Source organism: Littorina saxatilis, linkage group LG17 (assembly GCF_037325665.1).
Source record: "Littorina saxatilis isolate snail1 linkage group LG17, US_GU_Lsax_2.0, whole genome shotgun sequence".
NCBI classification, from domain to species: domain Eukaryota; kingdom Metazoa; phylum Mollusca; class Gastropoda; order Littorinimorpha; family Littorinidae; genus Littorina; species Littorina saxatilis.
The window spans coordinates 61,144,815-61,164,501 of NC_090261.1; the positions used below are offsets into that span (position 1 = coordinate 61,144,815).

Here is a 19,687-nt window from a genome sequence, read left to right on the forward strand (position 1 = left end):
CCGCGGGGGGTAGGGGAGGAACAGAAATCTACAGATTAGCAAAAGAAAAGTGAAAGAGGAGAGAGAAGAGAGACGAAGACAAAGAGGAGGGGCATACAAAGACCCACCAACATATTCCATTCATCACCAACTCACCTGGTTTCAAGTATCTTTTCACAATGAGTTCGTTCTGTTGCTGGTCCCTGCCTCCTATCACCAGGTAGTTTTCCGAACTGATGAACCACAAGAACTTCTCAAACCTGAAACAATGTAAACGCTTGTCATTTGCTACATGTTTGACCAGATACACACGATAAGGGATGGGACTGCGATAGAAAAGAAACTGCTGATTGAGGTATGCCCCTCCCCCCACCCCATTCCCTTTTGGAAGCCCCCTGAAGCTGAGAAATCTGAATAATTTGGAAACAGATACATAACAACACACACACACACACACACAAACAACACACACACACATACAAACTGAGAACATCAAACTAACTAACAGTAGTCTCTTTCAGGCTATACTGACCAGTAGGTTTTTCTTGTTTTGTTGATGCTTGCTACAGTGGCCATGTCTTTCAGCGTTTCTTTGGTCTTCTTCTCTGCTGACTTCATGGCCTGTGGAAACATACAGAATAAATATATCACTCAGCAAACTTGTTCATTTTGTGCATGTGTGGACACCCATCTCTGTGCACATACGATGGAAACTCCTTTTTAAGACCCCCCAATTCAAGCCCCCCCCCCCCCCCCCCCCTTTTTAAGATATTGCTTTCTTAGATATTGTGTTCATAATCTGTGTAAATTTACCTCCTTTTGAGACCTGATTATCTCCGATTTTTTTTACCGTACTTTCCGGGTGACAAGGCGCTTCGTTATCTAAGAGCACCCCCTTCTTTTAAAAAAAAATTGTAATCCAGTCACCCATTGGACGCAGGGGGCCAATAGGGCGCACCAAAATGACCCAGTTTTTGCCATGAGAGGTGGTTCCCCTGTCATATCTGAGAGAGGAAACACTTCCTGCATCGGGGTCAGTGACCGAGTTTAACAGAGTGGAAATCTGTGTGTGCGGCCAGATCAAAGGCAGGGCAGTACCTAGTAGCTGAAACATGCATTATCACAAGTTGTTTGACTGGTACTCAAGCGGTCTCTTTGATTTTTTTCGTATTTCATACACGGATTAGGCGCTTCGTTATACAAGACGCAGGGGTCGAACTCGAGGAAAAAAGTCGCACTTATGACCCGGAAAGTACGGTGAGTCAAAAAGGGGGGTTCCACTGTATAGGAAATAAGAACAAAAAATCTTAGGTTTCCTTATGGTTGCCATATGTCATCCTGGCTCCACCCACATTACCTGTTTTCAGAGAAACATGAATATCAGCAGGCATACTAACTCACCTTGGTGGATGCCTCCACAGTTTTTTGTTCTTTCTTTTTCGCCTGTCTCTTCTTATCGAAGAACCTGTGCAAAGAAAAATAACTTATTAAACTGAACTCACACAAAGGTCTCATACACACACTCACAGATATACACACACATGCATGCAGGAACATCTTTATATCTGAACTCGAACTCGAAAAAAATGGTAAACTTTGAAATCCTATGAGCAAGCAAAGTAAGCAAATAAACAACAATTCCATCCATCCTGCCAACCAGCAGCAAAGGGACACATGCACAGACAAACAAGAAGGGCAAAGCCCATACGACTCACATGCTTGACCTTGACCTTTACTAAACAACTAAATAAATACAAATAACTAAACCTAGCAATGACATCATACACTAAGAACTGCTTTACACATTTTTCCTACCAAAATACATGTGACCTTGACCCAAGGTCAAGGTCATCCAAGGTCATGCAACACAAAGCTGTTAATTCAAGACATAGGAAGTACAATGGTGCTTATTGGCCCTTTCTACCATGAGATATGGTCACTTTTAGTGGTTCACTACCTTATTTTGGTCACATTTCATAAGGGTCAAAGTGACCTTGACCTTGATCATATGTGACCAAATGTGTCTCATGATGAAAGCATAACATGTGCCCCACATAATTTTTAAGTTTGAAACAGTTATCTTCCATAGTTCAGGGTCAAGGTCACTTCAAAATATGTATACAATCCAACTTTGAAGAGCTCCTGTGACCTTGACCTTGAAGCAAGGTAAACCAAACTGGTATCAAAAGATGGGGCTTACTTTGCCCTATATATCATATATAGGTGAGGTATTGAATCTCAAAAACTTCAGAGAAAATGGGAAAAATGTAAAAAATAGCTGTTTTTTAGACAACATTTATGGCCCCTGCGACCTTGACCTTGAAGCAAGGTCAAGATGCTATGTATGTTTTTTGGGGCCTTGTCATCATACACCATCTTGCCAAATTTGGTACTGATAGACTGAATAGTGTCCAAGAAATATCCAACGTTAAAGTTTTCCGGACGGCCGGCCGGCCGGACGGACGGACGGACGACTCGGGTGAGTACATAGACTCACTTTTGCTTCGCATGTGAGTCAAAAAGCATACCGTCTGGAATTGGCATATGCACTGAGGCCAAGGTCAATGTCAATCTTCAACGGTTTCAGGGGAGCGTACTCTTCCTCATCATCAGCTTCACCTTCATACGGATCCCTAAATATCAAAGAAATTAGAGAAAAAAGGAAATTAAACAAGGAAGCTGACACACCACATGAACAGACATCATTTTTTAGGATTAAGGAGAAATGCGACTTACAACCTTCCTTATCCACAGTACAGCCAGCAATTATTTTGCCACAACATTTTTCACTGAAAATGTTCAACTGTCCGTCTTTTCTGATCATGTCTGAGGTACATTACAAAGACCATAACAAGGACTTATTTAGTTTTCAAGGATGAGAGGTCAGGGCAGACTGACTTGACAAAGATAATTTTTTTCTTATAAAATTCATTAAAAAATTCATGCCTGGTGCATATCAAAACACTACATAGCATCCAAACATTACCTGTGGAAACATTCTGTACACAGCCAGTGCTTTCAATACACAAGATATCATTATTTGTATGTGTGTTTTTCTTCTTTTAGGATCACCACTATAAGCTTATAGTTATAGCTTGTTGCTCATTATGTATTGAAGACTGAACTTGGTGCTGCCAGCAGAGATGAAAGTGTGTGTAAACTGACTTGAGAAGCATGGTGATGTGGTTGGTGTCCAGTTTGAGACCAATAATGGCCTTGGCCACCGGGTCCCCTGTTGCCTGGGCCTCTTTCACCAGCTGACCGATCTCTGTCCAGTCAATCTGGTTGGCCAGGGCACTCCGCACCACCAAAATGGCTTTGTCCACCTGTGTATAGAACAATGACAGACAGTAAAGTTCAGGGCACTCCGCACCACCATAATGGCTTTGTCCACCTGTGTATAGAACAATGACAGACAGTAAAGTTCAGGGCACTCCGCACCACCATAATGGCTTTGTCCACCTGTGTATAGAACAATGACAGACAGTAAAGTTCAGGGCACTCCGCACCACCATAATGGCTTTGTCCCCCTGTGTATAGAACAATGACAGACAGTAAAGTTCAGGGCACTCCGCACCACCAAATTGGCTTTGTCCACCTGTGTATAGAACAATGACTGACAGTAAAATTCAGGGCACTCCGCACCACCATAATGGCTTTGTCCACCTGTGTATAGAACAATGACAGACAGTAAAGTTCAGGGCACTCCGCACCACCATAATGGCTTTGTCCACCTGTGTATAGAACAATGACAGACAGTAAAGTTCAGGGCACTCCGCACCACCATAATGGCTTTGTCCACCTGTGTATAGAACAATGACAGACAGTAAAGTTCAGGGCACTCCGCACCACCAAAATGGCTTTGTCCACCTGTGTATAGAACAATGACTGACAGTCAAATTCCGTGCAGACAGCATTCTAAAGTCATGCAATTTGATCAACAAAATCAGCTGCTAAATCACACACACATTTCACATTTGCTGATGAACTTTGAAAATACAAAATGACACAAAACAAGAGAAGAGAAGGCATGGGGTTTTAGTGGCTGGAGAAAAACAAAGCAAAGCTCAACAAAATAACAAAACTCTAACAGCAGTATACTTTCAGCTGACTGCAAATGTTATGTCTTTTTGTGTGTGGAGAAAAAGTTAAAATCACTCCAGGTAACCGTGTGACCAGTGTGTCATATTTTTCTTTATTCTGTTTTTGCTCTACTCACCAGCTCCAAATTCATTTCGATCAGCTGTCCTCTGCTTATGTCCACTTCCTGCAAACACACAGAAAACATGCACATAAAACTTTACATCTACGCACACTAGACGAGAAGTAACAAACTAAAAAAAACAAAAACACAACACACAAAAACGCAACAGATTCTCAAAATAATATGACTTCAACAACATTTGTTGACATAGTTATCAGCAATCATAAGAGACATCGTAAGCCTCATTTTCACAGACGGCAGGTCATACAAACACAAGATTTAAAATCACAGGTGCTTGGATCAATAAGAAAAAAATTACAAACCTGTTCCTTTTGGAGCTCATCAATTCGTTTTTCGTGGTCTTTCTTCACATTGTCCAGCTTCTTCAGGGCAGCCTTTTCCTGTATTGTAAAGAAAGAAATAAAAACATCAAAATAAGATGGATTCTACAACTCTATGTACTTTTATATTCATAAAATTACAAATGCATGATAAATCCCCACAAAATGTTGACAATGTGTACCTTACTGATACACAACAGACAACAAAACAAAACAAAAAAATAATATAAAAATAAAATAACAGCAGCATCCTTTACACTGATAAAAATGTCAAGAATGAATTACAACACCCCTCCCCCACAAAAAAGCGGTCCAGTTAAACAGTTTTCAACAGGCAATAAAACATGACTTGATAACAAACTAACAAACAAACAAAAAAGAGTGTACAGCTAATGCAAAACTGACCTGCTGAAGAACCTTCACATCCAGTTTCTGGCTTTCAAGCTTGGAGAAAAACTCATCAACTGCCTGCAACAATTAAACAACAATATCAGCCCGTGTAATAATCCATCACATGCAATCTAGATAGCAACTTCCACATCAGTGGTGGAAATGGCAAATGATGCTGATGCTGCTTGTTAGTTTGGTTTGGTTGGGTTTGGTTTGGTATACTTGATTGTCCTTGGCGAGTTTCCTCAATGAAATTGGAGTTGCTATCCCTAGGGATAGCATGCGGAGACAGGTATGCTACCCAGTCTTTTTTGTTTTTTCTTCCCACATGTCTTTATTCATGTTTTCAAAGCCCTGACGCTTTCGCTATGAGCTTGGGAATGTTATCATGCACATGTGTGCACATGGGGGTGTTTAGATACCTGGAAGAATCTGCACAAAGTTGACTCTCTGAAATACATTCCTCGCTGAAAGCTGGGTTAAAACCCACGCCGACAGCAACAAACTGGTTAGAAAGACAGCGTACTACCGACTGAGCCACGTCCCTTCCCCTTAAATCTTCAAGCTGAATAATCAAATAGTCGGTGATACAAAAATAGTACAAGAAAAAGAAATTGATCACAGCAAAGAACAACTGACCTTGTCAAACATGTCAAATTCAATCTGTGATTTTCGAGCCAATTGTCTGAATAAGAAAGGGTGGTACTCATCATACCTGGAAAATATGAAATAAACATCCAGTTATCATGGGCTATGCTAGTCATTTTGTGTGTCTTATCGTCCCATACCTGCCCGCTTGAACGTAGTACTACAGCTCAACACCCTCTAAAAAATATCAGGTCTGAAAAAAATTAAGTCTAAAAATTGAGGTAAAATTAAAGAGGCTAAGAACAGACAACCCGAAAATACATTAAAAGGGGTGAAATATGAGTAAACAAAATACCTACTTCAAAATATAATAATGACAACTACAGTCGAACCTGTCAATAGTGACCAAGAGAAACAAACCCTTGTCTGGGATCCCTTACGTGATCGTAATGAGCAGATGGTCGTAATTGAGAGATGTTCGCAAGGGCAGCTGGTTCGACTGTATTGTGAATTCCATTCCAAGTTCAAAGTTATTTTAGCATATAGGTTTTTTTTTATGGTCTTAACAGTTAAACATGTATTACGTTATCATTAAGATTCATGCTTTGTTAGCACTAAGCAGTTGTTTTAATCAGTCTGGTTTTCTCTTGTTTTCACCTTATGAACATTCTAAATGTTAGACTAACTTATTGTCTTGTACAGAATAACAACTGTGTGAATGGTGCTATACTGAATGAAAGAGTGTGACATGAAGTTCTTGTACATCATTGTAAAGAGTGTGAATGACGTTTTAGTTTAGATGTCAAGCGCTTAGAGCAAGCCTTTTTAACGAAAGTTTTTGATTTAGCGCTATATAAATGTTCTTATTATTATTATTATTATTACATGTAGCCCGGACATACAACCCTTGCGGAAATTGAAGGAAAAGTAAAATGTTTAAGCGTCCAATGACAAATATACAGAAAAAAAGTCAAAACTTACGTTGCCAGCTCTGTTGGTTCTCCCTCTTTTGGGTTGGGTCTCTTATCCATCCTTTGGATGATATAGCCCTGAATGAAGGCATTTGAACATTAATGAATATTAACTAAAAACAAAAATCAGTACGTTATAACAATACATGCGCTCCTTATACACTAACATAATCTAGTTCACAAATTACATTTTCAACAGATATTTGCAAACATTTCCACAGAAAACTCATCATTACTCTTGGAACTGACACATTCATCGCACACACACACACACACACGCACACACTCTCTCTCTCACTCTCTCACTTACACATAAAACACACAAACACACACACACAAACACACACACACCCCCCTTCTCAATGTCCTGGTTGCTGATGAAGATTTTATGAAATCAAAATTGTCCAGCTTCACATCAGCTTCTCTACCTTGCAGGGTTTTGAAAGAAGTGTTGTCATAAGGGTTTCTGCAATCTGTATCGCTGTCATCACCTTGCTCATATCTTTAAACAGACCAAACATCATGTCATTGTTGTAGCAGTCTCCTACAAAGGATAAGTAGTGAATGGTATATGCTGACTTTCAACTAAAACTAAAAGGCAAAAAGTTGATGCAGCCAGGTTTTTTAACAGTAGCAGTGGCGGTAGACATGAAAAATCCGTTTTCTTTTTCTTAAGCCTGGTTGTGTGCTGTTTTTGTATGTTTTGGATTTTTTTTCATTTCTATGTGTGCAATGTTAGTTCACTTTGATGTATTCCATAAATTTGTATGTTTTGGATTGTTTTCATTTCTATGTATGCAATGTTAGTTGACTTTGATGTATTCGATAAATTTGTATGCTTTTGTATTTTTGTTGATTTTATGTTTTGGGATTCTAACTGAAAAGCTTGGAGTTATTTATGGGACTTGGGCTATATAAAAGCTGTCTATTATCATCATTAGTGCTATTGTTTCATCAAGCACAAAGTTGACTTTGTGAAGTCTTTGCAAAGTCTTTTTACCCAAAATTCAGTGCCAAAGCTTCGTCTACTTCGCCAAATTGATATCAGACTTTAAAACAGAAGAAAATAACGAGCAAAGTACCTGATGCAGCATCAAAACCTTTCCCAATCTGAACGTTATCAGGGAAGCCTGCCTCAAGAAGACAGTGATCCAGCACTGCAGGTCCATAATCTGCACAAAAGAGACAAATTAAAAACTGAATATCAGTTTTCACCGTACTCATAGATAATGTCCGATGAAAATATCAGGGATTCCAAGATAAAAAATATTAGCTTAAATCGCAACAAAAACAAAGTTTAGCTGGTGATTAAAAGTTAAAGTAAAAAGCAATGTCAATGTTTTAATTCTAAGGATTTGACGATTTTCTATGGACAAGAAAACTTATATGATACTTTAGACATTGGGCAGACAGTTCTTTCTCTACATCTAAAAACTTAAGTTTTGATGAACACATGCACACAATTAAGCACACCCCATCACCACCACAGCCAGGAAATAAATAAAACAATAATTTACCAAGATGTGGAACAAGCGCTCGTTTCAAAGTGTCCCCTGGCTTGCCTGACTGAAGTATCTGGGTCAGTCTGCAATATGAAGATACATTTCATACATTTATTTGTATTTTTGCATGCTCCGATCGGACAAATGTCACCAAAATCAGAATGTGGAATTTTAAAAAAAAATCTACATGTAAACATGACCCTCTTCATACATTTATTGTTTGTATTTTTGCATCAATCGGACAAATGTCACCAAAAACAGAATGTGGAATTTAAACAAAAATCTACATTTAAACATGACCCTCTTCTTTCTCTACAATGGCAACTAGAAAAAAGATAATTTTGCAGTCAAAACAGTCATTCATGGACAAGAGAATTACCAACAAGATAAGTGTAGAAACAACGAATAAAAAACAAGACTGAAATGTTTAATTGACAAAACAAATGATTCACTGTGAATGTTTTATTCTGTCAATTACAGTAAATATTCCACAAACTTCTTGTTCTTTTTTAAATTCTTGATTCTTTAACGTTAACTCTGGCTGATTCAGATTTATTCTTGTAGGAATAACGGGTGACGTCCCCATAGGCATCGCTCTTTGTTACCTCTCTTCAGTGGGCACCTCGTGGTGTTTGGCTACCGCCACAGGGTACACTTCCCGCACAGCAAACCGCACATCCTGGCTGTTGTCCGTGCGGGGACGCAGAATGTTGAGGATGGTGTATTCGTGATCCGTCAGCACAATGTTACCCTGATCCAGACAAAAAGAATGATTGCTTGTAAGACTATGCACAGGGTCTTATGCTGTCCTGAAAAATTCCAGTGCGCCTAACCCGGTTCACTTGTCGTTCTCTAGTGTACTGCCTTCAAAAACCATCAGCTCAATTTATCAAAGGCCAGAGGAAAGCACATCTGAATAGTTACCCAAAAGTACAGGCAGCAAAAACATAATACCATCAGTTCTGACTGAACATGAAGGCCAAGAAAATGTCTGTTTCGTTGGCTAAAATTTCAGCCAGCTATTTTGGTTCTTTCTGACAGTGAAGGAAAGAATGCATTTGAAAGAGATTATGAAAGACAACATGTGCTAACTTCTCTTATGTGGCACCTCTCAGTATTTGCATAACTCTTAATTGTCAGTATGGACCTACTTATCTTATTTACACTGGAGAGTAAAGGGACAACACTACACAATAACAATAACAATAACAGCACTTTATTGTCCATTAAAATATTACATAAAAATGGAAATTTTTCTTCGGCACACCCTGTCTGCATGTGCGTGTGAGTGCATGCCCACATATGCAATTCTTCCTCTTCTTTCAGTGATTTTGACAAAAAGCTTCAGGGTTCCTAAGTCACTTCTTCCACTGACCCTGTCATAGAGCTCCAGGATGACATGGTACGCCGCCTCCCCAGAGCCAAACTGCATGTCCACAATTCGATCCACTCCCAACTGCTCAATCTTCTCAAAGCGTCGGCCCTTCAAGTGTTTCCTCATCTGTCAACACAGATAAACAAATACATCATAACAAAGCACAAAGGACGAACTTTGATGTGACTCTGCTTTGCTTCATATTGGGCATGTTGAACTCTGCCAGTTATTTCAGGCATGGGAATTTAAAACAGTAAAAAAGGCTGAAATTTTGAAAGTAATAGCGAAGTCGACGATGGTGACCTTCTGTCTATAGCAACCACTTTTTGTCATTTCCTTGGGTACATGTAGTCGTTATAAACAGGTTCAACTGTGTGTGTGTGTGTGTGTGTGTGTGTGTGTGTGTGTGTGTGTGTGTGTGTGTGTGTGTGTGTGTGTGTGTGTGTGTGTATGTGTAACCATCTTTTGTCATGTAAGCCGAGTTTGCTTGGAGTTATTGTTGTTTTATCTTTTTTGTTGTTGCTGTGTATGCTCGTTAAATTTTTGCTCGTTTGTTTTATAATGAAATTGTAAAGCGCCTTGAGCCAATTGATGGGACTCATGCTATAGAAAAGTTATTTATTATTATTATTATTAACTGTATATGAATACCAACCTTCATGGAGAAACCAGAGGGAGCAGGTCCCTTGGGCCAGTCAAAGCCTGTACTGTGAAGTCGGATGCCGGACTCCAGCAAGATGACTGCTTTCTCATCAGGTCTGCACAGAAAAAGTCAATTCTGAAGACAAAAAGTTGTGCCTACTCTTCTAATGTTTATAGTATGACTCTATGAGTGCATTTCATTTCCTTCTCATCTTATGATTTATATGCTCAACTTGCAACACAGCTAACATTTTTTTTATTATTAATTCCAGCTTGTTTCTGGTAAGCAGAGATAATTTTAGCTTTCTAGAAACTCCAAAAATCTGTGAAATACAACAAGAACAAAACATTATTAAACGCTTTTTTAAACTGGTCACTTAAAACCACTCTTTAAAAAATAATCAATGTAATTCAATTAAAATGAACTCAAAGATATGTCAATCAAATTCAAAAGATGTACATAATGTGTAGTACTAGCAGAGATATATGATTTACTGCAACATTCTAAACAAAATCATGTGCTTTTGCATTTTGGAAATAAATTCTATTGATTGATTGATTGAACTAAGTACAACAGATCTACTCCTTTGAGAATTAAAATGGAGCTGTTTACACTTGCAGTTGCACACTGTACGAGGAACCAACCTTGCAACCCTTATGAGATATGTCTTATTGTCAACATCATAAATGTTGACGACTCGCATTCCAAGGAATCTGCAACAGAGATACTCAGATGAATCATAGTGGTTTGGGTAGCAGAAGGCAAAAATTATAAAACTTTAGCAATGTTAATCTTGAAGTTTTACACTCAGCTAAACTGATGCATAGTAATTTGTAATAAAAATATATATGGAAGGCGTGAAATCATTCAAAATAAAAATATATTGAGGTACGTAAAAATATACATGACATTTTTTTTTTAAATATATGTATCATAAAATGAACCAAAGGCAAAGCATTCTCACCCACACCAAGGGGGGATAAAAAAAAAACACGATGTCCTGTGACAGTGGCATATATATATATATTGAGCTGCAAATTGCCGTCTCAAAAATAATATATTTAGATACATAACGTAGGAATCGATTTACACTAGAGGCCTACAATCCTAATAAAGTTACATTATGTATCTTCAGCGTCTAGGGGGCAAAGCCGCCCAGACCCCCTGACCAGGGCCTCATCAGGGCCTCAGCTGCTCATGGGCCACAATTCGGAACCCCTCTCCCCCCCCCCCCCCCTTGATCCGCCTCTGCAAAGTATTTAATGGAGAAATAGTCAAGAGGGTCCATGTCTTACATCTCCGCAACAGAATTTGTCTTATAATTTATATATACAGGGATCGCGTTTACCGGTAATTTCCGGTATTTTACCGATTGAGATTCGCCATTACCGATAAAAAAAAAAAATGGGTGCTAGGTCAAACGTACCAATTGTTAATTGGTTTGACCAGGGAAAAAAGAAAGAGTGGAAAAAAATTCTTTATAAAGAATCCAAGGTCTGTACGAGAGAGAGAGAGAGAGAGAGAGAGAGAGAGAGAGAGAGAGAGAGAGAGAGAGAGAGAGAGAGAGAGAGAGAGAGAGAGAGAGAGAGAGAGAGAGAGAGAGAGAGAGAGAGAGAGAGAGTTGCATAGCTTGTTGTGACAGGTGTCATGTTGAAACAATGTTGCCATTGTCTCAAGGAAAACAAATTGATGAGGCTTGGTGTTGCAAGGTTGTGTCAAGACGTCAAAAATAATGTCAAAATAACAGCAGGATGCTAAAGCCGGTGTCACGAACTGAAACCTCTGCTGAACAATCCTTCTCATTGCGGTCAATGCGCATGCGCCAATCTTGAACTTAAAAAATGCGACCCTTTGACCGAACGAACCATGGGTTAGGGTTAGGGCAAGGGTTAGGGTAAGGGTTAGGGTTAGGTTGTTCACGAACTGATTAATCTCCCCATGTTAGCGCATGTATATACGCATTGACCGCAATGAGAAGGATTGTTCAGGCAGAGTTTTCAGTTCGTGACACCGGCATGCGATCATAAGCTTACAGGAAAACCACATACGCACACCAGCTCTGCTCTCTCATTCTCTCTGTCTCTCAGCGGCTGATGTGTTCATGTTGTGCGGCAGTCGCTTTGAAATGGGGGGGCCGGGGGGAATAACCCGAATTTATTTCACTGAAAAAGTCTGCGTGTCAATGGTATTGATAAACATTGATTTAGTCATTGTTTGCCTTTAACTGGTAGCCTTGGTAGGTTGACCAATTTTCGTGAGAGCATTGTGGTCAGCTCATGATGTCATTGGCGACATCTGCTTGAGAGTAAAAATGTCCAGGATGACCTAGTGTTTACCAAACTTTTTTGAAGGGGCAAAACTCTTCCATAGCCAATTAAAACACAGACAAGATTATGTTTCAACATCTTCTATTGGGCACTATTGATTTGGTGTTGCATTTTCAATTCAGGCTTGTTTGTTAAAAATTCTACCAACTCTAGTTGTATGCAAAACTTGAATTGTTTACCAGTAGAACATTTTGTTTGGCCTTTTGTGTCATTGTAGATAACAGCATTCAAATCATAGGCTTCACAGAAGGGTCTCAAACTCAGTCAACACAGAGTATGGGTTCAAAACACAACAGGGATCGTCTATGGTAAATTATGAATGAGGTCAAAACACCTCAATGTTTCTACTCGTGAATTTTACCAGTGAACGGTGTGTTATATGACTGCACACACTGACTTCGTCTTATAAGATCTGTGTAGTGTGTATACTTGTGTATGTGTGTACTGTGTGTGTGTGTGTGTCCAGTTTGCATGAGTATGTTGAGAGATCCCAACTTGAAACAGCTTCTATCAATCTTGAATTTGGGTCTCTAAACTTGAATTTTACTCCACATGCTTACCTTTTTAATTCCTTAACAATGACACCGATGTCTAAAGTACTAAATCGACCCTTCATGATGTTACACAGTCGTACAACAGTTTGTCCAGCGTGACTGCGCTCCACTTCCGCTTTCAACTTTCTAGTTGCTCTGGCTGTAAACTTTCATTTGATTGGCCTAGTGTATGAGCTGCAACCAATGCCATCAGCTGTCTCTATCAACTGTTTGATTCATGTATGTGGCGTAGTGGTCAAGCGCAGCTAAAGCTGGCACTGAGCTGCGAGGTACTGAATCACCGCTTCTCATTTCGCCCCCGCCCTGATGAAGCTGATATCACACTCCAATAAATGCCAATAAATGCCACGTCGCCCCACCCCTCAATGAGCCGGACGTTTGCAATTCAGTGACGCAAAGACTTGAAATCAGTGTTGGCTGATTTGTATCCGGTGCTCCGCCTCTAGTTTCAACAATACTTTGCGCAAAGCGGCTTTGTGACTATGGAACGCCAGATACGCAATGTCCCCGCGGAATTCGACTTTTGAGCTTTTTTCGTCGTTGATTGGTCAGAAATTCCGCCCGAACTTTTAATGTCCTCGCGCAATTACGGCCGGAATTCCGGAATTCCGCCCGGATTTTCGAGCTATACTCGTCTTTGATTGGTTAAAATGTCCGCGCGCAATTCCGCCCGGACTTTTATCGGGAACGCTCGTATGGGTTCGGCACTTTCAGTTTTAGATCGAGAAATTGAAAAAAGTAAGTTGAAATGGAAGAGAATCGGATCGAGGTTAAAATGTCCTCGCGCTTTATCGCAAACGTTCGGCACTCGTTTTGCACGGACTTTTAGATAGAGACATCAAAACAGTGGGATTAGAAGAGAGTCGGATCAAAGAATCAACATTAATCGCGCGCGAGCGTGTGGGAGTGTGAACACAGCTATTTTATGGAAGCGATTCTTGCAAACAGTACACACTTCAGAAAAGTGCTCATGAGTTGTTTCCCTTGATTCAAATAAAGGATTTTGACTGACTGAACACAGAGATTCTGACCTTTTGTGCATCGGTTTGATTTGTCCACTATCCTTTTTTTATGTGCCGGCATGGAAAAATCTAGCAGTCTGATGAGTAACGAATGGCGCATCAAATGAGTCATTTGTGTCGTTTTACACCTCTTTCCAGTTCTACTTTGAAAGGATGCCGCACATGTATAACAACAGTCTTTCCTTTGCGCTCTTTTAAGACAAAAAAGGTCTGACAAGGCCTTTTCGTCGAATGACAAATATACATATCCTTACTTGAATAAAATGCCATACCAGCCCAAAATAAACCAGAAAATACATCTCTGACAACAAAAACAACAACAACAACAACAACGACAACAACTTGCCAACAACAACAACTCAATTCATGTCTGCAACAACAACAACAACACTGAACAGCAACAACAACACAATTCATGTCTGCAAAGGAAGCAGGACAGTTGCTGATTTCAGTACGTATCTAAAGAAGTAGATGCCCATATAGCGAGCAAAATTGCGTACAGATCTGTCTAAAATCTGTATTTTTCTGTTTAATTTCACATTCTGCTTGTAAGAAAATGTTTTCTTCAAGCACCTATGAAAATGGGTCTTGGCAATGATCGCATTCACATCTTGCACCATAAACAACGCAACGTCCATTGCTATTTGTAATCCTGCGTTTTGAAGAATTTGAGTGATCGCCCTTGATTACAAAGCAATTACATATGAGTGTCCGGTAAATCCCATTCCATGTTTTTAGTGAGTAGCAGGGGCGGATCAGTTCATTTTATGGGGGGGGGGGGGGGGTTTCCAAAAGTATATTGTGAAGATATGGGTGTGATGGCGCGAAGCGCCGAGCCGACGGCGCGAAGCGCCTGGCTTGCTAGGGGGGTCCGGGGGCATGCCCCCCCGGAAAATTTTGAAAAAAAGGATGCAAAATGGTGCAATCTGGTGCATTCTGAGGATGATCATTACCAGTTTCAGGCAGCAGGTTTTGTCACTGATTAATACCCCAAAAATTGAAACTCAACCCAAAAAAACACACACAAATATTTTTATTTTTTGGCTGGGGGGGGGGGTGTTTCCGGAAACCCCAGAAACACCCCCCCTCGTCCGCCCCTGAGTAGAGAATAGCTCGAAAGTCCGGGCGGAATTCCGGGCGGAATGGCCGGAATTGCGCGACTGAGGACAATAAAAGTTCGGCCGGAATTTTTGACCAATCAACGACGAGAAAAGCTCAAAACGGGCCGGAATTCCGCGGGGACATTGCGTATCTGGCGTTCCATACGTGACTGGTGTGAATATTCGAGATTTAAGGACATCTTCAGCTCAGTATATGATGTCATAATGTGGAGATCTCAATTTTTGACGCTGCCGATTGAAACATGATAGGCCTACTCGATTTTGTTCAGTCGGCTGTGTTGATTTAAAGTTAGATCTACTGCTTGACTCAGTGATCCCCCCGCAGTCATCATATGTCAGCGGCGGGCACTGACAAGAATAGTTAGTCTTCAAATTGCCGTTTTTGATGTTTTTTGTTGTTGTTTGTTTTGTATGTGTGTGTTTTTGGCTCACGTAAGTGTAGCCTATGCGATCGTAACTTTGTCTGTCTGTGCGTGCGTGTGTGTGTGCGTGTGTATGTCTGTGGTAGAAACTTTAACATTTCGTCATTTGAAGACGTCACATTATGACGTAAGAGGGTTAGACGTCACGCGAAGGAATTACTGAAAGTCTGGGTCATTGTTATTTTGAGCGGGACACGACTGCCAACTAGCTCAAGTTATCATGCTACAAAACAGTGTGCCTTCGTCCTCGCCGTGAGTGGCATCTGCCCTTGTGAGTCTAGTTTAGTTTACAATGTAGTTAAGTTTGTAGGGACAACTGAATGCAGTAGGCCGTGAAGCCCAACAATTGTCCATCAATATCTATTCAACACTTTGTTTAATGTGGGTCTGTCATAGGTATATGATCTTCTGGGTCTGCATAACTCATTCAGGATATATATATAATTTACTTTTAAGAAATCCAATGTCCAATCGACTCATTGTATTGTAAGATCCAAAAACAGATAGACTGCCAACGTTCCAAAATCAAAAACAAAAAAAAAGTACACATGAATGGTAGGTAATTGGAACGTTTGTTTTTGACAAAACAAAACGTTTCATTTACTAGTACAAAGGTCTTTGAAGTAGACAGACAGAGTGACACTTATGAAACAGATAATGTATTGTAATTTGTTGTACTCGAGAGAACTCAGAACTCAGAACTCAGAATTTTTATTGTAAACCACACTGTTGTGTTTGTACAAGGGGGGAGTAGAGTTTCCATTTCAATGTAAAGGCTCTCTCAGAAACAAGTAAGAACAAGTGCATATACAGTGCTAAGGGTTGAAATGACATAGCGATCGGAAATCCTGAGAGAGCGGAGAGACTGAGAGAGAGAGAGACTAGAGAGAGAGAGAGACTAGAGAGAGACTGAGAGAGACAGAGAGAGAGAGAGAGAGAGAGAGAGAGAGAGAGAGAGAGAGAGAGAGAGAGAGAGAGAGTGTGTAACTGTATCTTTCGGACATTTCGTCTCTCGTTCCATTCATGTTTTATTTCTTGGCTATAACTACATGATTTTGTATGTTAATATGCCTTGCCTTGCAGATATGGCAGGCCGTACCCAGTATGAGGAATGCCACTCGGCCCGGCCATTAGGGGCGTTCCGTTTCCGTCACTCATAATCAACGATCCCGCACATGATTCAGTGTTGCAATCAGTTAAATAAATAACATTAGAAAATCCATCAAATCCTCCTGTAGAATCGCATGCGCTTGGCGCAAGATTGAGCAGTGTCGTAGTTTCCTACAGGAATTGCACCAGGGGCAGGGTGCATTCCCTGTATACAAGAAAAACGCATGCAGGAAATACGCCTACAGGAAATGCACCCACGGCCACTCAGTTTGGTCGACTTACGGACCCCAGGCTTAGTCTGCCCGACTGCATGGTGTTTGGTGCTTTATTATTTCCCGCTGTTCCGCGACACACTGCTCAGTCAAGACGCAGTGCATCAGTCTCAGTCGTCCCTCGACTCGTCGTCTGTCGGCGACAAGTCCCTCGTCGAAAACTGAACATGATGATGTTTTCATGATCAGATTCCTAGATTTCTATTAGATAGCAAACGTTTTTGTTGAGATTGTATGATTAATGATGATATTTTTTCAAAACTTTAAACTGCTTCAGTGGATGCTCTCTCTCTCTCTGTCTCTCTCTGTCTCTGTCTCTGTCTCTCTCTCTCTCTCTCTCTCTCACTGAGTCTCTCTCTCTCATTCAGGTTGTCTCTCTGTGTCATTTTCTGCCGTCTAGGCCGTCATGCCACCAATTATAGTGTAAATCATATTCATGGAGAAATTCCCGAACCCAGTTTTCCGGCTTGTCTTGTTTTTGAGAAGAAGAAACACACACCATGAATTGTACTTTGTAGCAATGCAACACATGTAATGATAAAAGAATCACAGTTGTATACTGATTGCCGGTGATCTTTGAACTGGTCACAAATTGATTTACACAACAACAAAAAATGTCTAAATCAAGATGTTAGAATTTACGCTACTTTAATAGACAAACTGACATACTTTTTCATTTTTTGGGGGGTAGCTTTTGAAGAAAAGAAAACAATAGCATAACAAGAAAAACAAGAGGCGAAGCCATCAAGGCTCACGTAAGAAATCGACAAACAGTAACACAAACTCAATCACTCCGTCACACACACACACACACACACACACACACACACACACACACACACACACACACACACACACACACACACACACACACACAAACACAGTGACACACACACACACACACACACACGCACAGAAAGAGCATAGGTGAAACTGTGCAAGAAAGCGAGACACTAGATCTAGATCTGTCTGTCTGCATGTAGCCTACTTACAAGGACACGACTGCCAACTAGTCTCGGCGCGCTCAAAATAATAATGACCGAGACTGTCAGTTCTTCCTTCGCGTGACGTCTAACCCTCTTACGTCATAATGTGACGTCAATGTAATGTGACGTCTTCAAATGTTAGAGTTTCTACCACAGACATACACACGCACAGACGCACGCACGCACGCACGCACGCACAGACAGACAAAGTTACGATCGCATAGGCTACACTTACGTGAGCCAATGACAAATAACACCGTGTCTGTGGTCTCTTCGCTGTGTCGACGTACATTTATCTAAAGAAATAAAAATAGCTTGACTCAAACCCCCCAATGAAACCGCCCGATTCCGGTTCTCGTTTGTGAAGGTTGATGACGTCAGACCAACGTACACACAGATACGTTCGCGGGCCAAGTTGTTTACAACAAGTTCTTCTTTTATTTCAGTATTATGTATTTTAATTCTAGTGTTAAAACGTTTATTAAATCAAATTCAAACACATTTTTAAGATATGAGTGTAATTTGAATTGATAAGGAGCTCGCGTCTAGCGAACTTTCTTACATGTAGGGCCTATGAGATATTCATGCGCTAGACATTCTTTGTTGTTGCGCGTTCTTCGCTTTTATTGGCATTGCTGCTGTTGACGCTTCGGGAGGACTGCGGCTGGTCTGGCGATGGCTTGGGATGGTCCACGGTTCTAAAGTTTTCGCGTTTGCTTCGGTGGTATTTGGTTTTTGTCCAATTTGTCGTGGAGAATATTTGAAAGCGCCGTTTATCGTTGGAAAATTTGTGGTCATTTTGTATGGATGATCGGTAGTTTGTGCGGCTACGGTTACGAGGCTACGGTTAAGGCTGTGGACGGTTGAACATTCATTGGAGCAGATGGGTTCTGTACATCGTGGCCAGTATCGAGAAAATTCTTTGTCTGTAATGAAAAAGGATAGTTTTAATTTTGCAGGTATTGTTAAAGATCCGTGAATATTGACTTTTGTGATAATGAGAACATTGCAATTGTTTTGTACTTGCGCAAGATGGCGTCGAATGGCGGAAGAAACAAAGAGCGGATCACGGGACGGCTTTGTACCATTGGTGTTCGTGATGAAAGCGGGAACGCACCGATTTAGGTTTGATGCAAAACCCAAGAGGGTTCAGGTAGTATAATCGAATAACCGGTTTATGTTGAATGCACGTAGGTCCATAGCACGTTCTTGATGTGGTGATGTTACCGATGTACATTAGTTGTCAGCTTTTTTGCTGGAATGACCTCTGGTATTGCAATATTCTAATTTTTGCTTTGGGCTCGCCCATGTGTGTACTCTTCTCAGGTGTTACTTGAAACTTGACTTCAATTAAAGAACAGTACTCGGTTTGATCCAGTGCTTGCTGCTGAGAAATATGCGTTTAGGAGTTGTGTATGATCCTGATAGTGATAGATGTGTTGGGTGAATGGGTGGGTGTATGCTTGAGAAACGGTGTGTGTGCTTCTTTCTTAATCTTTACCCTGCTGACTCATCTCGAACCGCATCTACTGCACATTTTTTTCAGTGTCTCCAAAACTGCAGGCTAGATCACTGAAACCCTTCTGTCCTTTGCAATGCGACTGCAAGCCAGCAAAATACATCGCAAGCTATCAAGATAATGAAGATCTTTACTTCACAAAGCGATAAGTTTGACGGGTTGTGGTGAAAGGTCTGTGGATTTTAAGTCTGTGGCTATTTCTTTCGTTCTGAAGATGTGCACTGTACTCTGAATTGAAGTTTGAATTACTATACATTAAAAGTGTAATGACTAGCACTGTAGCTGATATGTGTACTTTCGTCGTTTACTAGTTTCTAATTCAAGTTGTTTTTAAATGACAGGCTATTACGATTAGTAATAT

At 40.5% G+C, this 19,687-nt stretch overlaps 1 protein-coding gene and 1 long non-coding RNA gene across 3 annotated transcripts in view; one reads left to right on the forward strand and one right to left on the reverse strand.

The window, feature by feature from the left end:
* LOC138951962 (ribosome quality control complex subunit NEMF-like) overlaps window positions 1-13,009 on the reverse strand; it is a 30,888-nt gene extending 17,879 nt beyond the window's left edge. For both annotated transcript variants that reach the window (XM_070323531.1, XM_070323530.1), the window contains exons 1-18: window positions 12,881-13,009; window positions 10,638-10,706; window positions 10,006-10,108; window positions 9,351-9,476; window positions 8,581-8,726; window positions 7,991-8,058; window positions 7,556-7,645; window positions 6,902-6,975; window positions 6,484-6,551; window positions 5,554-5,629; window positions 4,930-4,992; window positions 4,507-4,584; window positions 4,199-4,246; window positions 3,145-3,305; window positions 2,508-2,612; window positions 1,381-1,444; window positions 512-600; window positions 136-239 (exon numbers count right to left, since the gene is read on the reverse strand). In XM_070323531.1, coding sequence (XP_070179632.1) covers window positions 136-239; window positions 512-600; window positions 1,381-1,444; window positions 2,508-2,612; window positions 3,145-3,305; window positions 4,199-4,246; window positions 4,507-4,584; window positions 4,930-4,992; window positions 5,554-5,629; window positions 6,484-6,551; window positions 6,902-6,975; window positions 7,556-7,645; window positions 7,991-8,058; window positions 8,581-8,726; window positions 9,351-9,476; window positions 10,006-10,108; window positions 10,638-10,706; window positions 12,881-12,936 — 1,588 coding nt within the window. In that variant the 5' untranslated portion in view covers window positions 12,937-13,009. The remainder of the gene's footprint in view (window positions 1-135; window positions 240-511; window positions 601-1,380; window positions 1,445-2,507; window positions 2,613-3,144; window positions 3,306-4,198; window positions 4,247-4,506; window positions 4,585-4,929; window positions 4,993-5,553; window positions 5,630-6,483; window positions 6,552-6,901; window positions 6,976-7,555; window positions 7,646-7,990; window positions 8,059-8,580; window positions 8,727-9,350; window positions 9,477-10,005; window positions 10,109-10,637; window positions 10,707-12,880) is intronic.
* Window positions 13,010-18,055: 5,046 nt separating this feature from the next.
* The window catches only part of LOC138951974 (uncharacterized), a 28,095-nt gene continuing 26,463 nt past the window's right edge, over window positions 18,056-19,687 (forward strand). Inside the window, exon 1 of the long non-coding RNA XR_011451272.1 lies at window positions 18,056-19,497. This is a non-coding gene — a long non-coding RNA (uncharacterized lncRNA). The remainder of the gene's footprint in view (window positions 19,498-19,687) is intronic.